Source organism: Struthio camelus, chromosome 15, assembly GCF_040807025.1.
Source record: "Struthio camelus isolate bStrCam1 chromosome 15, bStrCam1.hap1, whole genome shotgun sequence".
Classification (NCBI taxonomy): Eukaryota; Metazoa; Chordata; class Aves; order Struthioniformes; family Struthionidae; genus Struthio; species Struthio camelus.
In genome coordinates, this window is record NC_090956.1 from 7,365,455 (window position 1) to 7,389,077 (window position 23,623).

The following is a 23,623-nucleotide window of genomic DNA, read 5'->3' on the forward strand; positions in this document are numbered from 1 at the left end:
TGAGGCTTTGGCTAATCATAACAGAAAATGAACCATCATTCTGTACAACTTTGCAGAGCACATAGCATATTAAGGCCCTGACCTTACTTGCATGAAACTTTGATTTCCCTCTAAGTGCAAAACAATAATATTTCATTAATCATCCATAGGAGAAATCCCCATTCTGCATATTTTTCTGGCAATACTCTGCATTTTTGCTTGTCTAGGAACCTGAACTAAACGGGAGAAAAATGGTTTACAACAGCCTTTGGCGGTGATGTAGCAAGACACCTTATGTAAGAGCTGGCTGTGTGCTCGCGGAGCAAGGGTGAGGCTGAATGAGTGATCCCGGAGGGATGTTTCTCTGAGGTGTGTTCTGCACCTTACCTGGGAACAGCAGTCTCAAGGGCACAAATTCCAATGTTTGAATGTGCTTGGTCTTGTTCAACTGATTCATTTCTTACAGCTATCACAAGGCAAGCTGCAAAATCCCTTAGAATTTTACTCAGTCAAAGCCTTGCGCAGCTTGTTGATAAATTATTTTCAAATTAATTACTTGATAATTTGCTTCTGTAGGCTCTTAAAGATGAAGCATGGTGAGAGAGAGAAAATAATGAAAGTCCGAGACTCTACCCTGCTCACAGCAAGGGAAAGGGGCTCTGGTTTCCGGTCTGATGTAGTACTTCAATTTGGCACTTTAAAAAGTAGTGTTAAGTGGTTTTAAAACCCTTCTGAAGGTTCATTTGTACAATTGACAAATAACGATATACTGATATAAGTTTTCAGTGTGATCTGACACCATTGTAAAAGAGCAAACAAATTTGGAATATTACTTTAGTAATTAATAACTAATAGCTCTGATTCAAGCATTAGAGCTTTTAATATATTTATCAAGCTGTGTAAATTGAAAGGGGAAGGCCCAAGATTTTTCCTAGTTTGGCGAGTCACAGATTTGAGCCTTCTGATTTTTGGAAAGGGCTTCACACTCCAGGCTCCTCATACTGTAAAACACTGGATGCTTTACAAAGTATCTGATCTCTCATGTACAGTGGGCAGCTCTTTATTGAAACAGCAATTTCAGATTTTCGTCGTGCAGTGAGTCTCTCACTTCTTTGAAAGAAAGTAGGTGAAAAGCATTTCTTTGTTAGTGGCACTGTTCTTTGTGGCACCCTTTCCCTTGAATTCTTTTGGAACTAGTTGGCTTAATCTGCAAATGAGATTTTTCTTAACACTGATTATCTAATGGCGATTTCATTTGATCACCTTGGGAAAAATACATACTGACCTGCTAAAGAACATGTATTAGATCTTCAGACAAGCTGTACCTTTACAGGAAACTCTAGGAGATACAACTGATACTTGCAACGAAAACATTAAGTAAACATAACCAAATACCTGCTACTGAATTTGGGTAACCACAAAACTTAAGACTCCAATGAAAGATGCTGAGTTAATTAGTAGGTAATCAAGACATTTGGATGCAATAAAATACAGCAAGCTGATATAGTCCTTGCATAGGGCTGAGTCGGCCTGTTTGGGAATAATTCCACCCTGGGATCCCTGCATATCTTTTGTTTTCAGTCTTTCCTTCAGCACCCAGGGAGTCAGCAAGCCCACCCTTGCACCAGAAGCTAAGAAACATAACTCAGGCAGTTTGCTGAAATTGGTTGTTTTGATACTTCAGTTAAATCTGTTCAGACAAACCAAAGCTGCTTTCCTGCTGCTTCCTCCTCTGAGATCTGGCAGACAGTTTGTTGCCTGTATTTATGAAAGAGGACTGTCTCCCTTTTACTGTTAAGTGTTATAATTAAGTCAAGTGGAAAAGTGCTATTTACCATCTACTAAAAACATCTATTGTTCATAGCCCCGAAAACATAATAATGAATAAAATCTCCTATTTCAGGCTGTGTAAACCTTATGTAATAGAACATGGGGTAATTTTCCATTTACAATTTCAAATACTGTAGTAAGAAAGCAATCAAAGCACAAACAAAAAGCACTTTAAGTGGGGCTTCAGGTAATATTTCTGCAACGGCCGTCCTTAACCATTGCAGCCGTTGCTTCCCCCCCCAGCCTGGAATTCTTTCTACTTATCTCAGCCATTTAATTAAAAGAAAATCAACTTCAAACCGATGAAGAACCTCCTTAAACCCATTGCAGCTATGGGCAAAGAAGAAAGATGGTGACAGCCTAACGCCCGGTGAACACTGGAGCAGGTTAGATTAACACCAGTTCTCCTTCTCCTTCCGGGAGGAGACCAGCGGCTCTCGGGCGCGTGCTGCCAGCACACCACCCGCGACACTAGGTCCCCAAAAAAAGGTTATCTTCCCTGCCCTGAGCAGTGGTGGGTGCAAAACTTCTTCATAAAGCCAGTGGGAAAGGAGGAGCCCCAGTCCCATCCAGGTCTCCTGACTGACGTGGCGGCTTGGGAGGAAACAGAGGAGAATTTAGATGACGCTGGTTCCTATATAAATTGATTTGCTGACACCGGTCTCTGAGTTTTGCAGTTTTTCCTTTCATAAAGACACCTGAACAAATACATTTTAGCAGTCAGCTCTGCGAGCAGAAATCAGGATTTTTTTTCTTTCCTTTCTCTAAGCAGATTCTCCTTGAAAATCGCTCTCGCTTTCCGGACGTGGAGCGGAGACTTGGGGGGCAAAATAGGGAAGTAACACTGCTTTTGTGGGAATAAAATGTTGTATTTCATTGAGATGAATTGAAGCTGGGGAAGCAAGGGCCGTGGAGAGCAGCCTGGTTCAGTGCCAGCCACCAGCTGGATCTTCCTCGCAGGATTTTGTGCTCTCAGGAGGAAGGAAAGACCCCGACGCGCCCCAAAGGGGCTGCCGGGCGTGGGCCAACATGGCCGCCAAGGTGGGGTTTCCATGGTGACCCCGCGCTGCCGAGGTAAGGCCGGGGCAGTGACGTCAGTCTTGCCCCCTCCCCGTCGCCCTGGAGAGTTGCCGTGGCAACGCCACGCCCCCTAGCGGATGCTCTCACCCCCCCCCCGGGAGCGCGGCTCTCCGGTTGCCGCAGCAACACCGACGCTGTTTCGCTCGCGACGTGGCCCCGCCCCTTTTCTGCGTGTCCGCGGTCACGTGCCCCGCGGCGGGGGCGTTGGATGTGCTCGGCGCTCGCGGGGCCGGCCTGGTTCGGCGCTCGGCTGCCCGGGGTGGCGGGTGCGTAGCCGGGAGGAGACCCCCGCTGAGGCCGGCGACATGTCCACGGCGATGAACTTCGGCAGCAAGAGCTTCAAGCCGCGGCCGCCGGACAAGGGCGCCTTCCCGCTGGATCACTTCGGTGCGGCGCGGCGGTAACAGCGGCCCTCGCCTCCTTGCGGCCTAGCGCCGGCCTAGCCGCCTCCCCCCGCCGGGCCTCGGGTCTCCATGGCGACGCGGCCGGGCCGTTGCGGGGGGCGCGGGCCCGGCGGCCGCCCGGGCCGGGGGTAGCGAGGCCCTCGCTGTCTCTTGCAGGGGAGTGCGGCGCCTTCAAGGAGCAGTTCCTGGAGTGCCTGCGCCAGAGCGGCTCCGAGAGCAGCGCCTGCCGCCCCCGCGCCATGGCCTACCTGCAGTGCCGCATGGAGAGGCGAGTGCCCCGGGGGAGGGTGGGGGGCAGCACCGGTGACTGCAGCCCCCAACGCTAACCCGCCCCCGAGTTCCCCTGAGAAAGGCGGCGGCACTTGGTTTTCTAGGGGCGCTCCTCCTTCCCGCGGTGCTTTGCATTCCGCGGTGAGTCAGGAAGCGCGCTGGGAAACGCAAGGAGCGCGTAAATACCGCGACGCTTGCGCCCTTCGCGAGGGCTGGGCAAGGAAGGCCGCGAATGTGAAAAGGGTTTGGAAGGAAGTCACTACAGCGAAGTAAAACGGTACGGCTGATGTTGGCAGCCACGTTCCCATAGAAACGTGGTGTGTGACGCATGTAGGCTTTTAGGAAGATCTTGCGCGCTCTGCTAATTAAGCATAACGAGACATCAGGTTTCTGAGAAAACTGTCGTTAAACGCCTAATATCAGAATATAACACGTTTAACTGGAAAGCCACTGATAAGGAGGCTTTAAAAAAATCCTGAGTGTGGCTTTCCCAAAGTTCATGTTTTTGAGGCTTTGCAAAGTGGTAATTACTCTATATGGTAGTCTTGCATTACAGTAAAGAGTAAGTGGATTAGAAAAGCATATTATTTCCCTGGTCAAGGACTGTGTTCTCTAAAATGAGTGTTTTGTTGTTTTTCACCTCAGGCAACTTATGGCTAACGAACCCCTGGAAAAACTGGGATTTAAAGACCTGATAGATGAGAAATCAGAAGCAAAACCTGAAAAGCTATAATGAAGACGAGAAAACTTTGCTTGTGTGGAATGCATAACTCTTATGTAGTACATATTGTACATTTTGTTCATGTTGGAGCAGGAAGTGTTTCCTGAAGGAATGTTTTTTCCAAAATTCTCTTTCCTAAAATAAGATTTTTGGAATGAACGAAAGTGCTGCAATTGTTTGCTTTATTTCTGAAGTATTTCACGCCTAACTTTTTCTTTTTTTTTTTTTTATTTCCCTAGCCCAGCCTTAAAAGATCCATAAGATTATTTTGCACACGAGAAAACAATTATTGCTTGAGGTGTTCTCTCACAAAAGAACCCAGGTCTCTGGATGAGAAGTAAAGTTCTATTTAAAAAAAATTGGGTAGATTGGATAGATCTCAAACTTTAAGTCAGCTTTATTTGAGTATTGCTGACATGCTTAGAGCAGTTACTTGTCAGTTGGAAATAAAGTTGGTATGGTACTTACAAACTGCTTTTAATTAAATACTAGTAGTGATCCCCTCCTTTGGGAAGATATCCTTCTCACTCTGATATATGAAATACTTGGGTCCTGATTTCCCCCCTCCCCCCCCCCCATCTTTTTACCTTCGTCATTGCTTGGAGATTATTCTAGTTCTACACACCAGTAAGATAATGATCCTGCTTTTATTTACAGTGCTAACGATGTTCATTCAACTTTATTTCATCATTTAACTAGGAATCTTTCATGGTGGATTTCATCATTTCTCCAGCTAGAGCATTTTGCCTGTTCTTTTTCACATCCTAATGGTGAAACTGGGGTGGAGACAGGAGCAGTATTTATTTGTGTACTGAGTAAATGTGAATTGTAGATCTGAATGGACCCTTCCTCCTCCAAAGTGATAATTTCATTCTTTTAAAAACATTAAAAGACGGGGTAGATCAGAAGTTAGATATCTAAAAAATACAGTATGTCATTCCAAAAGACATCAGCTGGGGCCCTTGCTTTGTCACAGTAATGCAATGACTGTACAGCAGATTTTCAGTTGAGTCTGGGTATGTCTTTAAGATCCCTAACAGGTGTCTGTAAAATTTAGTGTGAATTAGCAGAGACAGCAGTGTTCCCTCTCATGTACTAATGCAAATAAATCTTTCTTAATTAATACTGAGCTCACCTCAGGGACTATTAGATAGCCCTCTGGAAATATGTCTCAAGCCGACAATAAATCTGAAGATCTTCTGGTTGTATTTTCCACTGTCTCTCTTCCCCGTCCCCCCTTTTATTTTTTAATCCATTGGATCATTTTTCTGTGTAGCTGGCTCTTAAAATGCAAGCTTCATGGGGCAGGGCCTGCAGATATGGATAAACTTGTTCATACCGAGCAATACTCCTGTGTCTTCTCTTTAATTAGCATTCTCTCTTTAATACATCTTTCTTGCTGTCTACTACTACTGCTTTTGTTTGCTCCCGTTGTGTATGCCAGTCTCTGTTCACATAGAGATCTAGGAGCGGGTACTCGAATGTTTTCCGCTCCTCATGCTGATGTGCAGAGCTGGAACTTAAACTGGTGCTCAGGTCTAATCTGATTGAACAGACTGCAGATAGTTGGGGGTGAGTTTCTGTTTGAAAAGAACGTTCCGTTGCTACTGCATACTTTTATTCTACTTCATTCTACTGTTTAAATGAAATCCTTGAGTGAGATTAGTGCATTTATAGAAAAGAAAGCAGAGATTTTATTGCTGAAACAGGTATTAAAAGACTTTCTGTTAAACCAATGAACAGGAGCTTTTTTCAGTGATACTGAATAAGAATTATTAAAATAATCTCCAGTATCTTCAGAAGAAAGAAATCAAATTTCATGCTTCCATGCTCCCTGAATATTATAAGGTGAAGTGAATCCTATGTAGATAGCCATAAAAGAAGCCACCAGTAGTGGTAGAATAATCCAGACTGTTCTCAGTAGTGGTATATCTCTTGGATCTTACCTTGCATGGTAATTAGACCAGTTGTTTCATGACTTAGAGGCATGTTTTTCCTAGCACAGTTGATGCCACCTATGTCATCCAGATTATTTTTATACAGAAACTAACATTTCTGAGGTCCTGGGTAATTGAATTGTGGCTGCTGAGCTGGAGTGATAGCTGCTGCTTAAATGAGTTGTCTCAGATTACATCCTCAAGGAGGGGCCACTTGAGACTGTATTCATAGTGGCTGAGGCCCAAATTTTGGACCATTTGCAGGGTGGGCACAAAATCAGTTTCAAAAACTTTGTGGTGTGTCCAAGAAAGCAGTGCTCTGCTTGTAGGCCTGGATCCTTCCCGTAGGATGTATGCTGATGGAGCCAGGGGGGACCTGCACAGCACAGACTGGGCCGCTGGAACACGAGTGGGGCAGAGAACGTTTCATCCCTCTCATAATAACTGCAGAAGTAATTACTGCCACCCCAATAGGGAATGCTGGGGTGAGAATTTTGCATCTTTCACCAACCCTTAGAAGATACCTCATCATTCTGGACCTGATCCAATGATAGAGTTCATCCTGCCTCTCCAGCAGGGTGAGTCAGTTCGACAGTGTTGTCCCTTTCATGCCAGAACAAGACCAAGGGCTGTGAGTCGATCGCTGGAAACTCAGGGAATTGGTAGAGGCAGGTATTTCCCGGCTATAAGGTATTAGCTGGAGAAGATAATATTTTCAGATGAGCTGTAAGGTGAGTTCAAAGCTGGTGAGGGCCATCAATTGATCTTGATTGGACTGAAATCTTCTAATGCAACTGAGAAGTGGTGGGAAAACAGGTCATTAATCTCAGTGCAGAGCCGGAGATCAAAACAGTCTTCCCGACTTGCGCTACGGGACAAGTCCCTGCAACGCTGGAGTCGTTTGGAAGAACAGACATTCCTGGAATACAGGCCATTATTTAAAACTTTGTTTATTTCAGCTTTGCTTGTGGGATCCACATTTATGCTTCTTTAAAATAACACCAGTATATAAGCCAAAGGGAACTTGTAAGTTCATAGTTAATCTTCCCTGTTCCCATAGCTAGGAGGAAGCACTCCAGAAGCTTGACACCAAGAGGGTAAGGGTGTATTCTGGAAAAGCTGAGCTGAGGCTCAGGGCATGTGTGATGAGGGAGGAGCTGATTTCTTCTTGTAGCTGTTTGGAGTTAATGAGCTGCTCTGCTGTGTACAGCACCAGGAGCATGGTGAATCTCACAGAAGCACGTTAAATCTCTGTAAGAAGTGTGTGTGCGTGCCTGCCCAAAGGCTGCCATGAAGCACCACCTGCTGACAGACTCTGGGAGCTGGAGACATGCAAACAGTTGTGAAACATGGTTCAGCTAGTATCAATATACACACTGCCTGCCTAGATGTAATTGCACAGGTGTGGAAGAGAGAGCCTGAAGCAGTAGGAAGCGTTGACTGTGTTGGAATGAAGATCTATGTAAGCTGTTAACGCAATAATAGAAATCAATAAGCGAGGGGGCTGTAATTTCTCCTGCGACCTTACTTCAGCATAGCATCATTCATTCACACAGTAACTCTAGGCACTCTGCTGCTTGGGCTTTTGTCCCAAGGAGTCCCCAGAGGGCTCTGGATCAGCAGAGCTTTGCATGGTGACACTTAGGAGTGCCTTGCCCACACGTTCTCCCTTTGTTCCCATTAGAATCAACTCAACTGAAGAGAACTTAACCTTGGTCACTGCAGTTATTTACCGAAAGAACATTGTTGCAAGCCAGCCCTAGTTCTGTCTTCCGGGAAACCCGGAGCTCTTGGTGTCTCTCTCCATACAATGGCAATGACCTGTAGAACAAGGAAGGAAGGGCTCAATAAATGTTTCCAAGGCTCTGAGGGTTCTTTCATGAAAAAGCATGTGCAAAGAGAGTGTCTTGTGATTGCTCTGGAAACGGGCCAGGGTCCAAAGTCCTTTGTGTGACTACAATGTGCCTATGCCCCTGTGCCTAGAAAGGATTGCTACTGTGATGCTGTTGCTATTAGTGCATCTGCCCCCTAGAAGTGTGATACCTGGCATAGCAAAAGGGTTGTGTCTATCGGCCCCCCTAAAGAAAATGTTTGGCATGGTTTGGCGCCGTGTGCAGAGTTACATGCAGGCAATGGGTGTAGCCAGCTGGCCTTGACTCTTGGTCCTCCCCTGAATTCTCTCTCCAAGCTTTCTCTCCCCTTTGTCCTGCCTGTTTCAGGGCCACAAAAGTCCTTGCAGCTGGGCATAACACTGATGGGCAGTGAAAGCCACTTGGTTTCATTTGTGGGCTGCAGAGTTGCCTGCCTTTGCTGGCAATTAATTGGCCTTTGTGGCAGCAATCAAAATACCCTTCACTTACTGCCACTTTTGTAGGTTTGGCTCAATCAGTGCTAACAGTGGGAGGGAACTAAGCTGGTTCACCCATTTACACTTACAGTGTCACCCGTTTATCATCTCACTCTGCTCCGGGCAGAGTGTAATGCTGTAAGGTAATGCTGTGTTTCCAGTAAACTGCTGTTCCTGTTCCAGCTGCCGGAACTAAATCCACGCACTGAAACAGTTGTGGATGAGACAATACTGTAGGCAGGCTATGAGAGAAGGAGCAGCCTGCTCCCCAAAGGAAAAGCATCTGTGGCATGACTTCACGCTCTGAATATGCTCTGAAGAGTGGCTTGGGTGTGCTGGTTCCACTGGAGAGCAGTGTGTTTCTACATTTCTCATCTGCGATTCCTAGGAAGGGAACGATGCTTTTGCTAATACAGAAGAGCACTGTCATTTCTGGTACCATGCCCAAAATCAAAGGATTTTAGTTACTTTTCTACCTGGGGAACGCCCCTTCCAAAGTATCGACTCCTGCTAAACTGGAAGTGGGGCATTTTGTACCAGGTTTCTCACAAAGTCAAGCTCTTTAGCTCAGATTTAGACACAAAAGACTTTGGAAAGGCAGCTGCGAGGGTCAATTTCCCTTCCAGGGTGTTTCAATGGAAATTGGATGTCTGATTAAACTTCCCGCAGTTTGGGTTTTTTTTTTTTTTCTTTTAATGATTCTGCTTCTGTGAATAACTGGCAGTGCTGCATTTCCATCAGGATGCAACAGATTTTTCTAGTTTGCAGATTTCAAGACAAAACGCTTTCCTTCTGGAAAGATGGTGCCATATGGCCTGAAACACAAAATTGATCGCTACTGGAAAAAAGAGTTTTATACAAAATGACCTACAACTACAATACCTGTATGCAGAGATCTTGATGAACCTCAGTGCATTTTTCATTTCCTCGGACCAATGTTGACAAAGGGACAGGTTTTTATTGCTCTTTCTAGGGACTCTGATGATCGTGCTCTCTCTAACACTGCGCTGTTTGACCACTGGGTTGTTTATATGCATCTGGAAAATCCTGGGGCTTTCATTAGAAGGTGTATCAATCTCTTTTGCTTGCTGATTCCTGCCTGGTTTGGCTGCCTGGGGAAAGATACACCCCAGACAAGCCTGGCATTCACCATATAACCTAGCAAAGGCCACAGTCAGCTCTGTGGGTGTAAAATAGTTCAGATGCCTAACATGTAGTGGGCTGAATCCAGGCCTACTCTTCCATGCCTCCCTAGCTCTGGTGGCACGTGTGTCTGCACGAGCAGTGTTTCCGTGCAGAGTAAGGCAGGTTCCCAATGATGAGGGAGGGATAGCATGGTCTATCTGGCTGTGTGTCGTGCTGGCGGGTAGTGACCAATAACTTAAACCTCTCACTATTGCAAATGCTCACCTGGTGTTAGGAGTTATAACAAACTCTGGTAGCAGCAGTGCTGGAAAGTAGCCTTGCAAAAAGAGAGCAGAGTGGTGCTGAAATTATTAAAGAAACCACCCAGCATGATTCAGGCTTTTAATTTTATCTTGATTTTTAAAAGCTGGCAGTGAGGCTGCCCCTGCAGCCCCTTTGGCCACCTGAGTCCTTTGTCTATTTAGTGATTTTCTTAGAGTTGACAGCTTTGATTCCTGGAGGACCTCTGGTTTCCCCAGTGCCACCAAGCCATGTGCTTAGAACCTGCTAATATACCTGATTCTGGATAGACGCGTGGGAAGACAGCAGCATGGGAGGAGCTGCTCTGGAAGGACACCAGGTCCAGATTTGATTGCTCAGTCTACATTTCTCTGTCATTGAACTGTGTTCTGGGTTTCAGCAAGCTTTGGAGGTGCTGAATCCCTCCTTAGTAGACAAGGCACGAGAACACAAGCCCAACAGAATTTGGGTCTCCAGGACAGCCCTGAGGATTCGACATGATCCTGTGTGCTGCAGCCTACTTCAGACCTTACAAGGGCTCAGCAGTGTCTAATGCTGAATCCTAGCTGACTCGAGAAGAGCAGGGTTTACAGAGCCCACACAATAATCCAGGCTCCTGCATGGATTATCTCCTTTGGTCCAGCCTGCATTCTCAAGTCACTGATCTCCTGCTGACAGAGGATGGTGCAGTTGTGGGGCAAGAGCCAGAGTGTCATTCCCAGCCAACAGCAAACTTCCTTTGAGCTTAAACGGCTCTTCCCTCTGGGTTCCTCTGACAAACCCATAACGGCATGGCTTGCTGGATGGCCAAACTGAGCCCAGGATTTCACCGCACTCAGAAAGCCAGACAGTTCACAGGTAAGCAAATTTGAATGGAACTGTTTTCCTTTTACTACTCAGGAATCGTACAGAAGCTGCAGATCAGGTCAGTACTGAAAAAATTGTTAGTAACTCAGGATGTTGAGTCGGACAGGGGCAAAATGCCCATTGATAAATGAGCCTTCACATCCCCATGAACAAGTACCAAATAGAAAATCCCCAGGATGAAATAAGACTAGTTGCCTTCATTGCTGGGATTATCAGGAAACCTCCGTAGGCTTTTGCTCCTTAGGTTGGATTGGGGAGTTGCACCGCTGCAGACTTTGACCCATGGGTGTAGCATGCTGTCCTTAGCCCCTCATGTTCAGCAGCCATCACTGCAACCCATCCACTACAGAGTACACGTCCTCAGGAGTTCTGCTGTTTGCTGTCTCGTGTGCGTGTGTGTGTGTGCGTGTGTGTGTGTGTGCATACTCAAAGTGGTTGCCAAGGCAGCATCAGTGTATGCCCGTAGCCTGGCAGCACAAGTCCATCCCTCTCCCTCTCCTCATTTAATTTGTGTCTAATCTAGAGAGAGATAGAGAGTGTACTGGGTCCAGCTCAAGTATCTAGATAGGACAGCACAAATGATGCCACAGATCAGGTGTTAACAAGCTGTGTGGACAGACATCAGTGTGAAAATACAGATGGAGGAGTGTGCTTTTTTCAGTCTCCTCCTCCCTAAATTGTCTGTGTTGCAGAATCCAGCGAGTGTCCAATGCCACCTACTAGGATGCAGCATGGAGATGGAGTTGAACATCTCTGGAAGGATATGCATCATGACCTCCTCACTCGGGGAGGTGATCAGCATGTGCATGTGCAGGGCAGAGAGAGAACCAGAATTAGGTCGATATGAGATGTGCAAGTTGAAGGGAGAGAATTGCCGAGTTCACTACTGTCTCCTGGAAAAGAACCAGGTGGGTGAAAAATGAGAGTGTGCTGGGAACCTCTACCTGCAGCCTTTCAGCATTCACCCCGGGAGACCTGCAGGTGTGGCACCAGCTAGAAGGACTCACTGGAGCAGAGAGATGTCTTGATTGACAGCTTTATCTAGGTTGATGTTAGCAAATAATAAGCAGGGGGTTGGATGTTTGTCACTGAAACTGGAGCTGGCTAGTACTTTAGATCATCGCCCTAGTCGGTTGGACTGGTTTAGACAGTAAATCACTTTAGCAGCACTAATAATATGGAGTGACTGATGTAGTAAACCTGCTATTACAGCAATAACCTGGCCCTGCTGGTTCTTTGAATCAGGCTGGTGCCTCTGCTCAGGGCTGGTTAGTCTATTAAAGCTCTTTTGCAGGAGTTACCTGGGCTACTGCTTCAGCTCAGACAGCCATCGAAATGGCTGTTCTGTCTATCTCTCCCCTGCCGTTCCCCAACCTGGCTTGGGCTGTTTTTATAGCCTGCTATAAAATTGTTTATTTTTGCACCTGTTTATAAAGGCTTTTTGGCCACAGGGGTCTCATGATGTTGTTTACGTGGCTTCTGGAGTAGGGCTGCTCTGTTGTTGCTAGAAATAATTGCTGTTAATTAATTTTTTGCTGATTTTTCTTTGGCAAAGCATATTGAAATAAACAAATAAGTGAACAGCATGCTCTGTATCTCAGTGTTGTGGGAGCTCTTATGAGGCCTGCAGTGACCTCCCAACAACCCCATCAGCAGCCAGAGGAAGGGTAAGGCATGGTCCTCGACTTTCTGTGGACAAAATGAATTGGGGGAAGGCTGAATTGACCTTTCTAGCTGTTTGGCAGCTTTCTTCAGGCCATCATTTCTAATCTCTTCCTAGAGAAAAAACACAGCTTCGGTTCCGCCTAATGCTTTATTCAAATCACAGCTGAGCAATGTTACAGAAAGCGATGTGGTCTCAAATGTCTGGTCTGGACAGGCAGCTGAGGGCAGCAGTCTGTGATACAAGACTAATTGATGGGCCCTACAGTTGCAGCAAGTTTTCGCTTTTCCTCTGTGGCCTTTTAAAACGGCCCATCTTCGTTCTGAGGAACTTGAGCTGCTCTGCAGAGATTTCCAGACCAGCAGTGATCGGTTGGGCTTCAGCTCCTTTCTCTCTATCCCAATAGCCTCCTCTGTCATCCTCTTTGCTCTGGGTCCCTGGCTGGTGCAGCCACTGACTCCTAAGTCCTCCTGAATGCACAGTAGTTGGCTTGCTTGCTCTAGGTCGGTCCCTGCCCTGCAATGAGACATCACGCGGTGCAGTCCCCTGCTTGAATGTCTTTGAGCTGTTCCTGGAAGGATGAGGCATTTGAACAGGAAGAGATTACATTATTGGAATTGAGCAAAAGCAATTTCCCTGATAAGTGCTTGCCCTGCGGTTTGCACGTTGAACCTGTCCTGGTGCCGTCTCTGACTCAGATTGAATTGATGATGGCCAGCTCTGAATAATCACTCTGACTTTTCTTGGATGAGCTGATACCCTCTGACATATGGATCTTTTCACACGTGTGTTGGTTTTCTCCATACGGAGCTTTCCCAGGCCTGACTCTTTTCATTAGTATAAATCAGGAATAATGCTAAAAGCAGTGGTGTAACACTGGTGTAGGTGAATTATTGATTGAATTATTCATTTGTCTAATTTCATCATCTTTTTTCCTGAGAGCAGAAAAGAGCCCATTATTAGGAGGGGATTTTCTGGCAGTGTAAATCAACAGAGTGCCAGCCGTGTTGATGGGAGCTGCTGTGGAGTCGCACCAGTTCCCCCAGCTGCCCTTCTATGTCATATTTTACAGCATATGAAATGGGTTCAGTACAACAGTAACAGGATTGTCCCAGGGAGTCTTTTCTTGTGCTGAGATTTCCCTGTGTGCTGTGAAGCAGACAAATACAAATATCCAACATCCTGAGGCTATCAATTACCTGGCTGAGGAACTCCCTAGGATGTCTCTGGTCTTCCAACTACCCTGCCAGAGTGACTAAGCAGCCCGTGTGACTGTAAAGAAGAGATTGCCCTCCCCTGCACCGATTCCCAAATCCCTTGATTTCTGCAGTGAGACTGGCCAGAGCACAGGCAGTGGGAAGAGCACCCTCAGGCTGGGAGTAGAAACAGAAAGGCCCTGTTGAGCACATGACAGACGGACTCTAAAAAGTGGCTGGGGCTACTTTCCTTTTCCTGGCGATGTGGTTGAGAGAGAGCAGGCCTCAGCCCCAGGACGTCACAACAGAGGGAGGACAGAAGCAAATAATCGGGTTTGTGATCAGCAGTGGTCACAGCAGACTGAAAAATAGTGGCAAAGTAAATCAGCAGAGAGATTGTGCTCTGCCCCTCCTTCCTGTTCTCGCTCTCCCTGTTTCTTCTGCTGTGAAGAAGAATTCTGTGATCTGTTGTGCGAAACTATTAAATGATGGGAGTACCAAATTCTTTTTCAATACACCTGACACTGGGCTTAGGAGCAGAGTTAGCCAATATGCAAATGCAGTGATACCCTGATCTGCAAATTACTACTGCACAGCAATGCACTTTTAGAGCTGCACACCACCTTTTCCTCTTTGGGGTCTGGTGCAGGTGCAGAGCAGCTCTGCGAGCACAGAACTTAAGTGTGTTATTTTGGCACCCTTGCATCATTTTCCTTTGCGTTGTTCTCTTCAATTTGATGGCACTCAACACATGATAACCACGCAGGCAGGTGTGTGAAGTGTGCTTCACACAGGGTTGCTGCTGTATGCTCATAGAGAAAGTTGGTGTCAATGCCTGATTTTCAGTTCAGGCATTTATGACTGCCCTGCTCTGAGCCCTCTCTGCTCCTTGGCATTCCTCTTTCCCAGCTGTAGTCAGTGTCTAGATTTAACTGGACAACCCAACAAATATGATTTTTTTAAAGAACAGCCTCTGTGACTTCAGTTTCTTTTTCTTTCTGTTGAACAGAAAACCACTGAAACTAGCTGCATTAACATGGCTGCAGGTGGTCAGTGCTATGGCTTTTCACGCAAATCTCCTGCTGTAAGAGCTGCCTTCCCTATAGCACGGAGGAAGCATAAGGGATCCAGTCTGGTACATCTCCTCCTCTGGAGAGTTTTGCTTGTATGCAGTTACAGGGGCATGAATTCTCGATATTTCTGTTAGGGTTTGCCATGCACACAGGAATTTGTAATATTTCCCCATGTTACACTGTGAATGCACTCCAGGGTCACCTAAACGGTTGAGTTTAATACCCTTTTACTTGTGTGACTGTGACACTCATTTAGCCATTTCAGGATTGGGGCTGCAAAAGTAACTAAGTAACAGTGGAAATGGCTCTTTCATAACAAAAGAGTTCCAGGGTGAAAATAGGTAAGATGGAGGGGCAAGGAGAAGTTTCATGGTGTCATCACAAAGCTGATGAAAAGATTTCCAGGAAGTTTTAAACATTCTTCGCCCTGACCTCACAGGCCAGCATTTCCAAAGGTATCAGTCAGTCTTGGCTGCCGCTGTGCTTAGCACTTTGGGAGATCGCATTAATAATGTCCATTTCTAAGACAACAACCTTGCGATTTAGAAAAGACAGAGTTAAAAGCATGCATGCGTGTTTACATACAAACATATTTTATATATGCATATATACATATTTATATACATACGTAAAAAGAATTATTTCAGACTAAGAGAGTCACTCAGCAGTGGAGAGTCAGAACCCATCTGAACAAGGACAATGCATTGACAGACAGTCTGGTCTCGGAGCAAAAAGCCAATCTGGCTTGGCCAGAGACCTTAGGAGAAATAGGAGCAAATTCACAGAACGCTCCCTAAGAGATCATACCCACAGACTGCTCGAAAACATGGTGAAAAGCTCATAGTGACTTCCCTGGTGCTGGATCCTACAGGTACAGCCTCACGTGGACAAGCCTGAGCAGAGACTCCCACCTCTCTCCAGCCTTTCAGCAGCCTCTGCGAGCCCTCTCAGGTCCACCTTCCCCCTCTCCACGACACCCGATAGTCAATTCTGAAGCTGCCCCTGCCCTTCCTTGCACAAATGGCAATCGGGAACTGAAATCCTGAGGAGCCAGTGTCGATTTGGAGAGTCTCACTGCATGTCCTGGATCAACATTATGCTGATTGACACCGATCAGGAATAACTGTTACTACCCGTCCAGTTAAGCTTGGATAAACCAGGGGTGAATCTACAGTGATACCCTTGTTGTATTCATAAGACTGAATCAAGCCTTTGGTTTTCCACTAAACAAAAACTTGTTTTCAATTCTGGCTGATTCGGTCCTGTTCCAACTTTTCTCCCTCGCTCCATGTCCCCTCTACTCACATGTGTTGTTTGTTTCCTGATTTGAAGTTTGGAGAAGGATGTACGCTGTCATATTGGTGTTGTGGGGAACTCTGTAATTGTGATGGGACTTAAATGATGAGGATTGCTGTTGATTGATCCTTTCTGGCCTCTGTTCTCCACCGCGCCTGCTCAGCCTGTCCTTTATGAAACACCCCCTTCTCATCATTGACAACAGGCTCCGTTAGATTTGATTTTATTACAAGATATAAATTTCTGTCTGCAGCCCTGGTTTCCAGCATGCAGAGAGGAGAGAGGGATTGCCTAGCAACCAGGAGAACAAAAAATTAAGAGAATCAATAAGACTTAATGGAAAGCAAAACAGAGACTTTAAAGCCAATCTCCCTCCCTCCCTCCTCCCAGCCCTCTGCCCCCAGGAAGTTCATAATGACTTGCAGTATCCCAGCTATTGCACGACAAATTTGGCAAGTGCACACGCAGGTGCCAAGGGAACCGGGGCTGTGGTGTGACTGAAGGGCAAATGAAAACCCAGCCTCCTAACTTGGACTTAGGTAAAGCTCCGATTCTGTAAGCATTTACACTGATGAGCAGTTCCTCAAGCTTGAATATGACATGTTTTTGGAAGATTAGAGCTAACATTCTGTGCTGGAGCCAGTTTTACTCACGTGCTTGGGTCTTAGTCCTCCCTCAGTAGGAGTTTGAAGTCAGCAGCTTTGCCCCAGGTTAGTAGTAACGATCTGGAGATTTAAGAAGGTAAAGTCACCTGTCTGGGGCCCAAGCCGAGGACCTGGATGCTGTGGCCGCAATTCACAACAACAGGACTGCGTGTGGGAGCAGGGGCTCCAGCATTCAGCCTTTGGTTAGCACGGGAACAAGTTTCCAGATGCCATCAGCCCACATGTGGAAAAACAGAAAAACACAAAACCCCGAACACTGCATAACGCTGCACAGCACTTCCGCAAGGAACAGTCTAACGTCAGCTTAAAACAATCAGAAATTAATTCAGTTAAAATCAATTGTCTGACAGTATAAATGGCAAGGTCACTTAGGAAAATGTCTTCCAGATGAGAGGAGTATTTCAATCATATCAGGCCATGATTTTGCATCCATGTAAAGATTATTTTCTTTGCACAAAGTGTTCCCTGGAAGCTGAGGCACCGCTCACACCTGTGTTATGTTTGCAGGATCAGGATTGGGATTTGGTTGTGGAAGGAAATACTTGGCTCCCCCTCCTGCCAACGCTGGTGCAAGCCTTGAGCCTTATGAGGAGCGTTAACAGCACGAGCAAAGCGCTGCAGAAGGGTGTTGTTTTGGCTGAGGAAACAGAGATGGACGATATGAACGGAGGACTCGTGTCACAAAACCAAAATCAGTTCTGTAACCATCGATGAGGCACAAATAACTCGGTCATAGTGGCGTCGTGGATATCCGCGACCCGTCCTGGAGAGGAAGGCTTCACCGGGGTGAGGGCAACAGCCTGCGAGGCACAGCCCCGACCTCCTGCTCTGCCCGTGGCTTCCCACACCGCCCCACCGCCTCCGTCTCGCCAGCCCTTAGCTGATGACACGGGGACGGCAGCATTTCCCCGCGCGCAATGGCGGGCAGCGAGATGGCCGCAGCCCTCGCCTCCAGCCAAGGATGGGGGAGCCGGGCCAGGCCCTGGCCGGCCTCAGCGCCGCCATCTTCCCTGACACGGCACCGCACCGAAAGCGCTGGCGGACGCTTGGCCTGAGCGCCGCCATCTTCCCTGACGTGGCACCGCACCGAAAGCGCTGGCGGACGCTTGGCCTGAGCGCCGCCATTTTCCCTGGCGTGGCACCGCACTGAAAGCGCTGGGGGACACTTGGCCTGAGCGCCGCCATCTTCCCTGACGTGGCACCGCACTGAAAACGCTGGGGGACGCTTGGCCTGAGCGCCGCCATTTTCCCTGGCGTGGCACTGCACTGAAAGCGCTGGGGGACACTTGGCCTGAGCGCCGCCATCTTCCCTGACGTGGCACCGCACTGAAAACGCTGGCGGACGCTTGGCCTGAGCGCCGCCATCTTCCCTGACGTGGCACCGCACTGAAAGCGCTGGCGGACGCTTGGCCTGAGCGCCGCCATCTTCCCTGACGTGGCACCGCACTGAAAGCGCTGGCGGACGCTTGGCCTGAGCGCCACCATTTTCCCTGACGTGGCACCGCACTGAAAGCACTGGGGGACGCTTGGCCTGAGCGCCGCCATTTTCCCTGGCGTGGCACCGCACTGAAAGCGCTGGGGGACGCTTGGCCTGAGCGCCGCCATTTTCCCTGGCGTGGCACCGCACTGAAAGCGCTGGGGGACGCTTGGCCTGAGCGCCGCCATTTTCCCTGGCGTGGCACCGCACTGAAAGCGCTGGGGGACGCTTGGCCTGAGCGCCGCCGTCTTCCCTGACACGGCACCGCGCGGAAAGCGCTGGCGGATGCTTGGCCTGAGCGCCGCCGTCTTCCCTGACACAGCACCGCGCGGAAAGCGCTGGCGGACGCTTGGAGGGAAAGCACCGCCGAGGGCTGGGGACGGAGCGGGTGGCCGCTCGCCCCTGCAGGGACGCGGGGGAAGGAGGGGCGCTTGGCAGAAGTACGTGGCTAACGCTCAGCGCTCCCGAGTCCCCCCGCCAAGGGCGACAACGCCTCAGAGCAGCCCCAAAACGCCGCTCGCCCACCCCCCCGGGCCGCCCCGCTGCCAGAGGGCGGCTCCCGCCCCGCGGCCCGCAGCGCCCCTCGCCGGCAGGCGCGGCCGCAGGTGGCGCAGGCGCCCGGGGCCGCCGCGCCCGTCAGGGGCCCCGGGGCGGGGGGGGGGGGGGTCGGGCAGCCCCTGGGGGGCGGCGCTGAGCGGCCGCCGGAGGTCGCGGGGAGCCGCCAGCTGCCGGGGCTCGGCCCTGCCCGGCCCGGCCCGGCGGAAGGCGGAACCGGCGCGGCGCCCAGCCGGGCGGGCAGCTCCGGCGGGGCGAGGAGGCGCCCTCGGGAGAAACCGCCCCGGCGCGTCCCCGCTCGGCGGCGGCGTGGCCCGCCGGAGGCGTTCACCTTGCGCGGGGCGAGCCGGGGGCCGCATGGAGCAGCCTCGCCAGCGCCCCCCGCCCCGCGCCATGAAGCTCATTTAGCCGCGGCGGAGCCGAGCGAGGACGCGGGGAGCTGAGCCGAGCGCTGCCTGCTCTCGCCGCCTCCATGGCGAAGGAGAGGAGCAGGAAGGCGCTGGCGGAGCTGCTCCAGCGGCCGGGCAACGCGGCGTGCGCCGACTGCGCCGCGCCGGGTAAGGGCGAGGAGCTCCGCGGGCGGCGGCACCGGCACCTGCACCTGCCGGCCCGGCCCTGCCCTCCGCCCGCCCGGCCGGGCGCCTCGCCTCGCCTCGCCCGAGGCGGCGGCGTCCCGCGGGCGGGGGGGGGCCGTGTCGGCCGGCGCGGAGGGGACCGCGGCGGGCGGGGGGGGGCCGCGCTCGGGCGGCGGCGGCGGCCCCGGGAGCGCGAGGGGAGGCTGCGCTGCCTTGGCCGGGCGGGAGCCGAGGGGCGGCCCTGAGCTGGGGCCGGAGCGGGACTCGGGGAGCCCGGCCCAGGGGGATGCACTGGGCCGGGGTGCAGGGAAGGGGGTGCAGTGGGGAGGGATGCGACGGAGTGAAATGAAAGGAAGGGGATGCAATGGGGAGCGATGCAGCAGGGCGAGATGCAGGGAAGGAGGTGCAATGGGGAGGATGCAGCGAGGTGGGATGCAAGGAAGGGGAAGCAGTGGGGTGGGATGCAATGGGGGGGATGCAGCAGGGCGAGATGCAGGGAAGGAGGTGCAATGGGGAGGATGCAGTGGGGTGGGATGCAAGGAAGGGGAAGCAGTGGGGTGGGATGCAAGGAAGGGGAAGCAGTGGGGTGGGATGCAAGGAAGGGGAAGCAGTGGGGTGGGATGCAAGGAAGGGGAAGCAGTGGGGTGGGATGCAAGGAAGGGGAAGCAGTGGGGTGGGATGCAAGGAAGGGGAAGCAGCGGGGTGGGATGCAATGGGGGGGATGCAGCGAGGTGGGATGCAATGGGGGGGATGCAGCGGGGTGGGATGCAAGGAAGGGGGTGCAGTGGGGAGGATGCAGTGGGGTGGGATGCAAGGAAGGGGGTGCAGTGGGGAGGATGCAGTGGGGTGGGATGCAAGGAAGAGGGTGAAATGGGGAGCGATGCAGCGGTGTGGGGTGCAGTGGGGAGGATGCAGTGGGGTGGGATGCAAGGAAGAGGGTGAAATGGGGAGTGATGCAGTGGGGTGGGATGCAGCGGGGTGGGATGCAAGGAAGGGAGTGCAGTGGGGAGGGATGCAGCGGGGTGGGATGCAGGGAAGGGGGATGCAGTGGGGAGGGTGCGACATCAGGGCACCCAGGCCTAGCCCCAGCCAAGGCAGGGGGAAGGGTATCCCCACAGCCCCCGCAGCCCAGCTCCACTCCCAGCTGTGGCAATGCTGATGTCATCCCAGGCTACTCCAGCAGGTCTCCGTGCCTGCGATCTGCAGTGCAGACCGAGCCCTCCACATGGGTGACACTGACATTTAATTAGCTTGCGAGGGTTTCCAGGCGAGGAGCGGGCGGCTGGTGGGTGCTTGGCAGGCAGGGAGCAGGGCGGTCGGAGCTCAGCGAGGGTGGGCGCGTGGTTCCCGCTTATGCTTTTCATTATTGTTGCCTTGCAAACAGAGCGTGGCTTTTGTAGCTGCTCCTGCCGTACCAGTGAGCAAACAGATTTAGGGAACCAAAAGCTTTGCCATGCTGCTTCCTGCCTGTCAACCGTTGACCAATGTGCCATAGATTTATGCAGACTTTACTCGCTTTTTAATGCGGTGGAGATGACCGTGCTAAAATGTCCATAGACCTGCTTGGGCACAGAGGCTGCAGGGAGAAAAAATCTGAACACGGCACGTTTGCCTTGTCCTTTGCTTGGGTGAATTGTTGGGGTGCAGGTGTGATCATGGGAAAGCCTAAGTCTTGTGGAGCAAAGTGATGCTTAGATCTGCATGGTGTTACGGGACTTACCTTTGAGAAAAATCTTACAGATTTGCATAGCAAGTAACTCTTTTTTTTTTTTTTTTAAATCACCATACAGAAGACACTAAAAATTTGTATTAGCTTGAGCAGGGTGGCTCTAAAAGAGATGCAGAGAAGGGATGTCCTTTTCCATCTCGTTCTGTAGGTTTAAAAAACAAAGCAAAACGAAAAAACGACTTCAGCAGAACCTTATATTTCTGTGTGTGGTGTGGATTTCTTTGCGATTTCAGTATCTATGGGATACTGTCATCCAGCTTGTGCCATCACGAAGGGTTTATAAGCCTGATCTGTGTTTTGGGGAAAATGCTGTTGATCTTCAGACGCCTTGTGTCCCCTGGTATCTGGCTAGGGAGGACAAAGCACTTTCTGCACAGTGTGAACGGCTTTGCAGTGCTGTGCGGCCCTGCCTGCTTCCACTCCTGTGCTGGCGGCGGCGGCTGCTGCGTAACTGCGCCAACCCACCTCTGACTTACCTTGCCGAACGCAGCCTGGGCTTGCTGAATAGGTGTCTCCTTAAATTGCTCCTTCTTGGAGGAGACTTTACAAGCCGAAGCCCTTCAGATCAGTGGGATAATTCTTTCTTGCGCTATGTGTGGTGTAAAGCCCCTCTGCAAACTTTGAAGTTTCTCAGCATCAGCAGGGTCGAGATGAAGCTGTAGGTCAGTGAAATAGCTCATACTGAGGAAAGGTTGTGGTTTAAAGATGCCAAATGGGCTTGTAAAACAACAAAGCCGTATTTTGCTTTTGGTGATGCTTGCATGCAGAGATGTCTTCAGTAAATTTGAAACTTGGAGAGGAGAATTTGGCCCAATGTCTTTTGTAACACAAGATCTGCTGTATTAATACCATCCAGCCTCTCTTTTGAACTGTCACAGGGCTCTTCCCCTGGCACTGGAGTTCTGTTGTTAAATGGCATTTCTTTAGTGATCACTTTGCTTCGCTTTCTTTGACAGATGCTACTCATGGTGCTGTCATGTGCTCCTGTGCCTGGGAGTGACAATAGACTTGAAATGCCACCCCCAGCTACGTTTTCAGCTGGGTATCAAGTAACCCAGGGAATAACAGACCCATACCTTGTACCTGCAGCGTAAGCATGAAATATCCCTTCTGAATTCAGGTATTCATCCTGGTGTAAACGAGAACAGCGATTCTTGCAGCCACTCCAAGGGTGTGCGCAGAATAAAGGGGTGGGAATAGCAGTGTGTCCCTTAGCTGGGATCTCTCCCATCTGCGAACATCTTTATGCCCGTATAGATGAGGGATCTCGGGACTACTTCCTTTGGCTTGCAGCAGCCGAATGGACAGGCACAGTCATGGGAACTTCAGCCCCGTGATAACTGGTGTCCCAAGAGCTCCAAACTGGGATATAAATATGTCCTTAGCAAAGGATCGGGATGCACAGAAAGTTAAAAGTGAGAGCTGGAGCTGGGTGGACAGCTGAAAGCAGGAAAAGTACCGAAGCAGAGAAAATAAAGTGAGAATGAAAGAAGAGCGTGGGGGGGGATGAACGGAGGATGGGAAAGATGGTAGTTCTTGTCCTTTCCCACGTTTCATGTGCCATCACATTGCTGGTCTGGTGCAGCTGGGGTCAGGATCCTTGATTTATTACTACTTCTAAAATGGATGTGATCCTTTCCTTGAAATCCCAGAGCTAATTCAGGACCCATGATAAGAGGTAGCCATTTAGCCAAGCGATACTGACAACAAAGAATAGAATGGGTCCAAAATATAAATACAAAATTGCTCTAGTAGTCAGTCTCTTCAATTCTGTGTATTTGGAAACCAGCTGGTTTTTCTTTTGCTCTTGGAAATTTTTGTTTCAAAAATCAGCCAGTCAGTGGACAGTTTTTCTCTTATGGGAAGAATTTTCTCTCTTCTCTTATGCTGTCAGACTGGGTTTGTTTTGTTCCTGTTTTGGCATTTTGATGGGGCTCAATAGCCATAGCCCTCGAGGAATGACTTGTCCCCATTATTACATGGTCATGTAACAAAAATGTGGGTTCCTGCTGCAAAAGAGCCTGCAGCTCAGCATCACTGTGACTGAGCGGTGACTGTGCAAAAATGCAAACCCCAAGATGGAGAGGGAGCAGCAGGAGAGTGAGTGCTTTTCCCTTAGACTATGTGGGTAACTTTGTGTCCCACAGGATCGTGGAAGACATCTCATAGCTGGCTCCTCGGTGAGATCTAGGTAAAACTTGCTTATTGTCTGGACTGGACCAGAACCTGCTGCTTAAATAATCCTAATTAAGGGCTACAAGTTCCACGACCAAGACTGCCGTATTTGAGATTTCCATTGCCTTGGTTTGTCCACAGAATATTTACACTTGTATCTGCATGGAACATGATGTCAAATCTGATGCTCAGGAGGACCAGGTCTATGCACTGTGTGTTCCCCAGGACCAGCGTGTATGCCTGGCAGGAAAATCTCAGCTGCAAGAGTGAGGCTTCCAAAAATCCTTGCAAGTGAGATTTTGAGGGCATATCTCAGGTATAGCAAACAGGCTTACAGTGGCCCTGGCTGTGGCAGCTGG

The 23,623-nt window shown here is 49.6% G+C and overlaps 2 protein-coding genes across 2 annotated transcripts in view; both read left to right on the forward strand.

The window, feature by feature from the left end:
• Nucleotides 1-1,030: 1,030 nt before the first annotated feature.
• On the forward strand, nt 1,031-5,347 carry COX19 (cytochrome c oxidase assembly factor COX19). Its single transcript, XM_068908443.1, has 3 exons — nt 1,031-3,276; nt 3,450-3,561; nt 4,209-5,347. Exons 1-3 carry the CDS (start codon nt 2,967-2,969, stop codon nt 4,294-4,296), a joined length of 510 nt encoding a protein of 169 aa, XP_068764544.1. The 5' UTR covers nt 1,031-2,966; the 3' UTR covers nt 4,297-5,347.
• A 13,677-nt stretch (nt 5,348-19,024) lies between these two features.
• Nucleotides 19,025-23,623, forward strand: part of ADAP1 (ArfGAP with dual PH domains 1) — an 80,984-nt gene continuing 76,385 nt past the window's right edge. Inside the window, exon 1 of the mRNA XM_068908444.1 lies at nt 19,025-19,342. Within this exon, the coding sequence (XP_068764545.1) occupies nt 19,258-19,342 (85 nt within the window). The 5' untranslated portion in view covers nt 19,025-19,257. The remainder of the gene's footprint in view (nt 19,343-23,623) is intronic.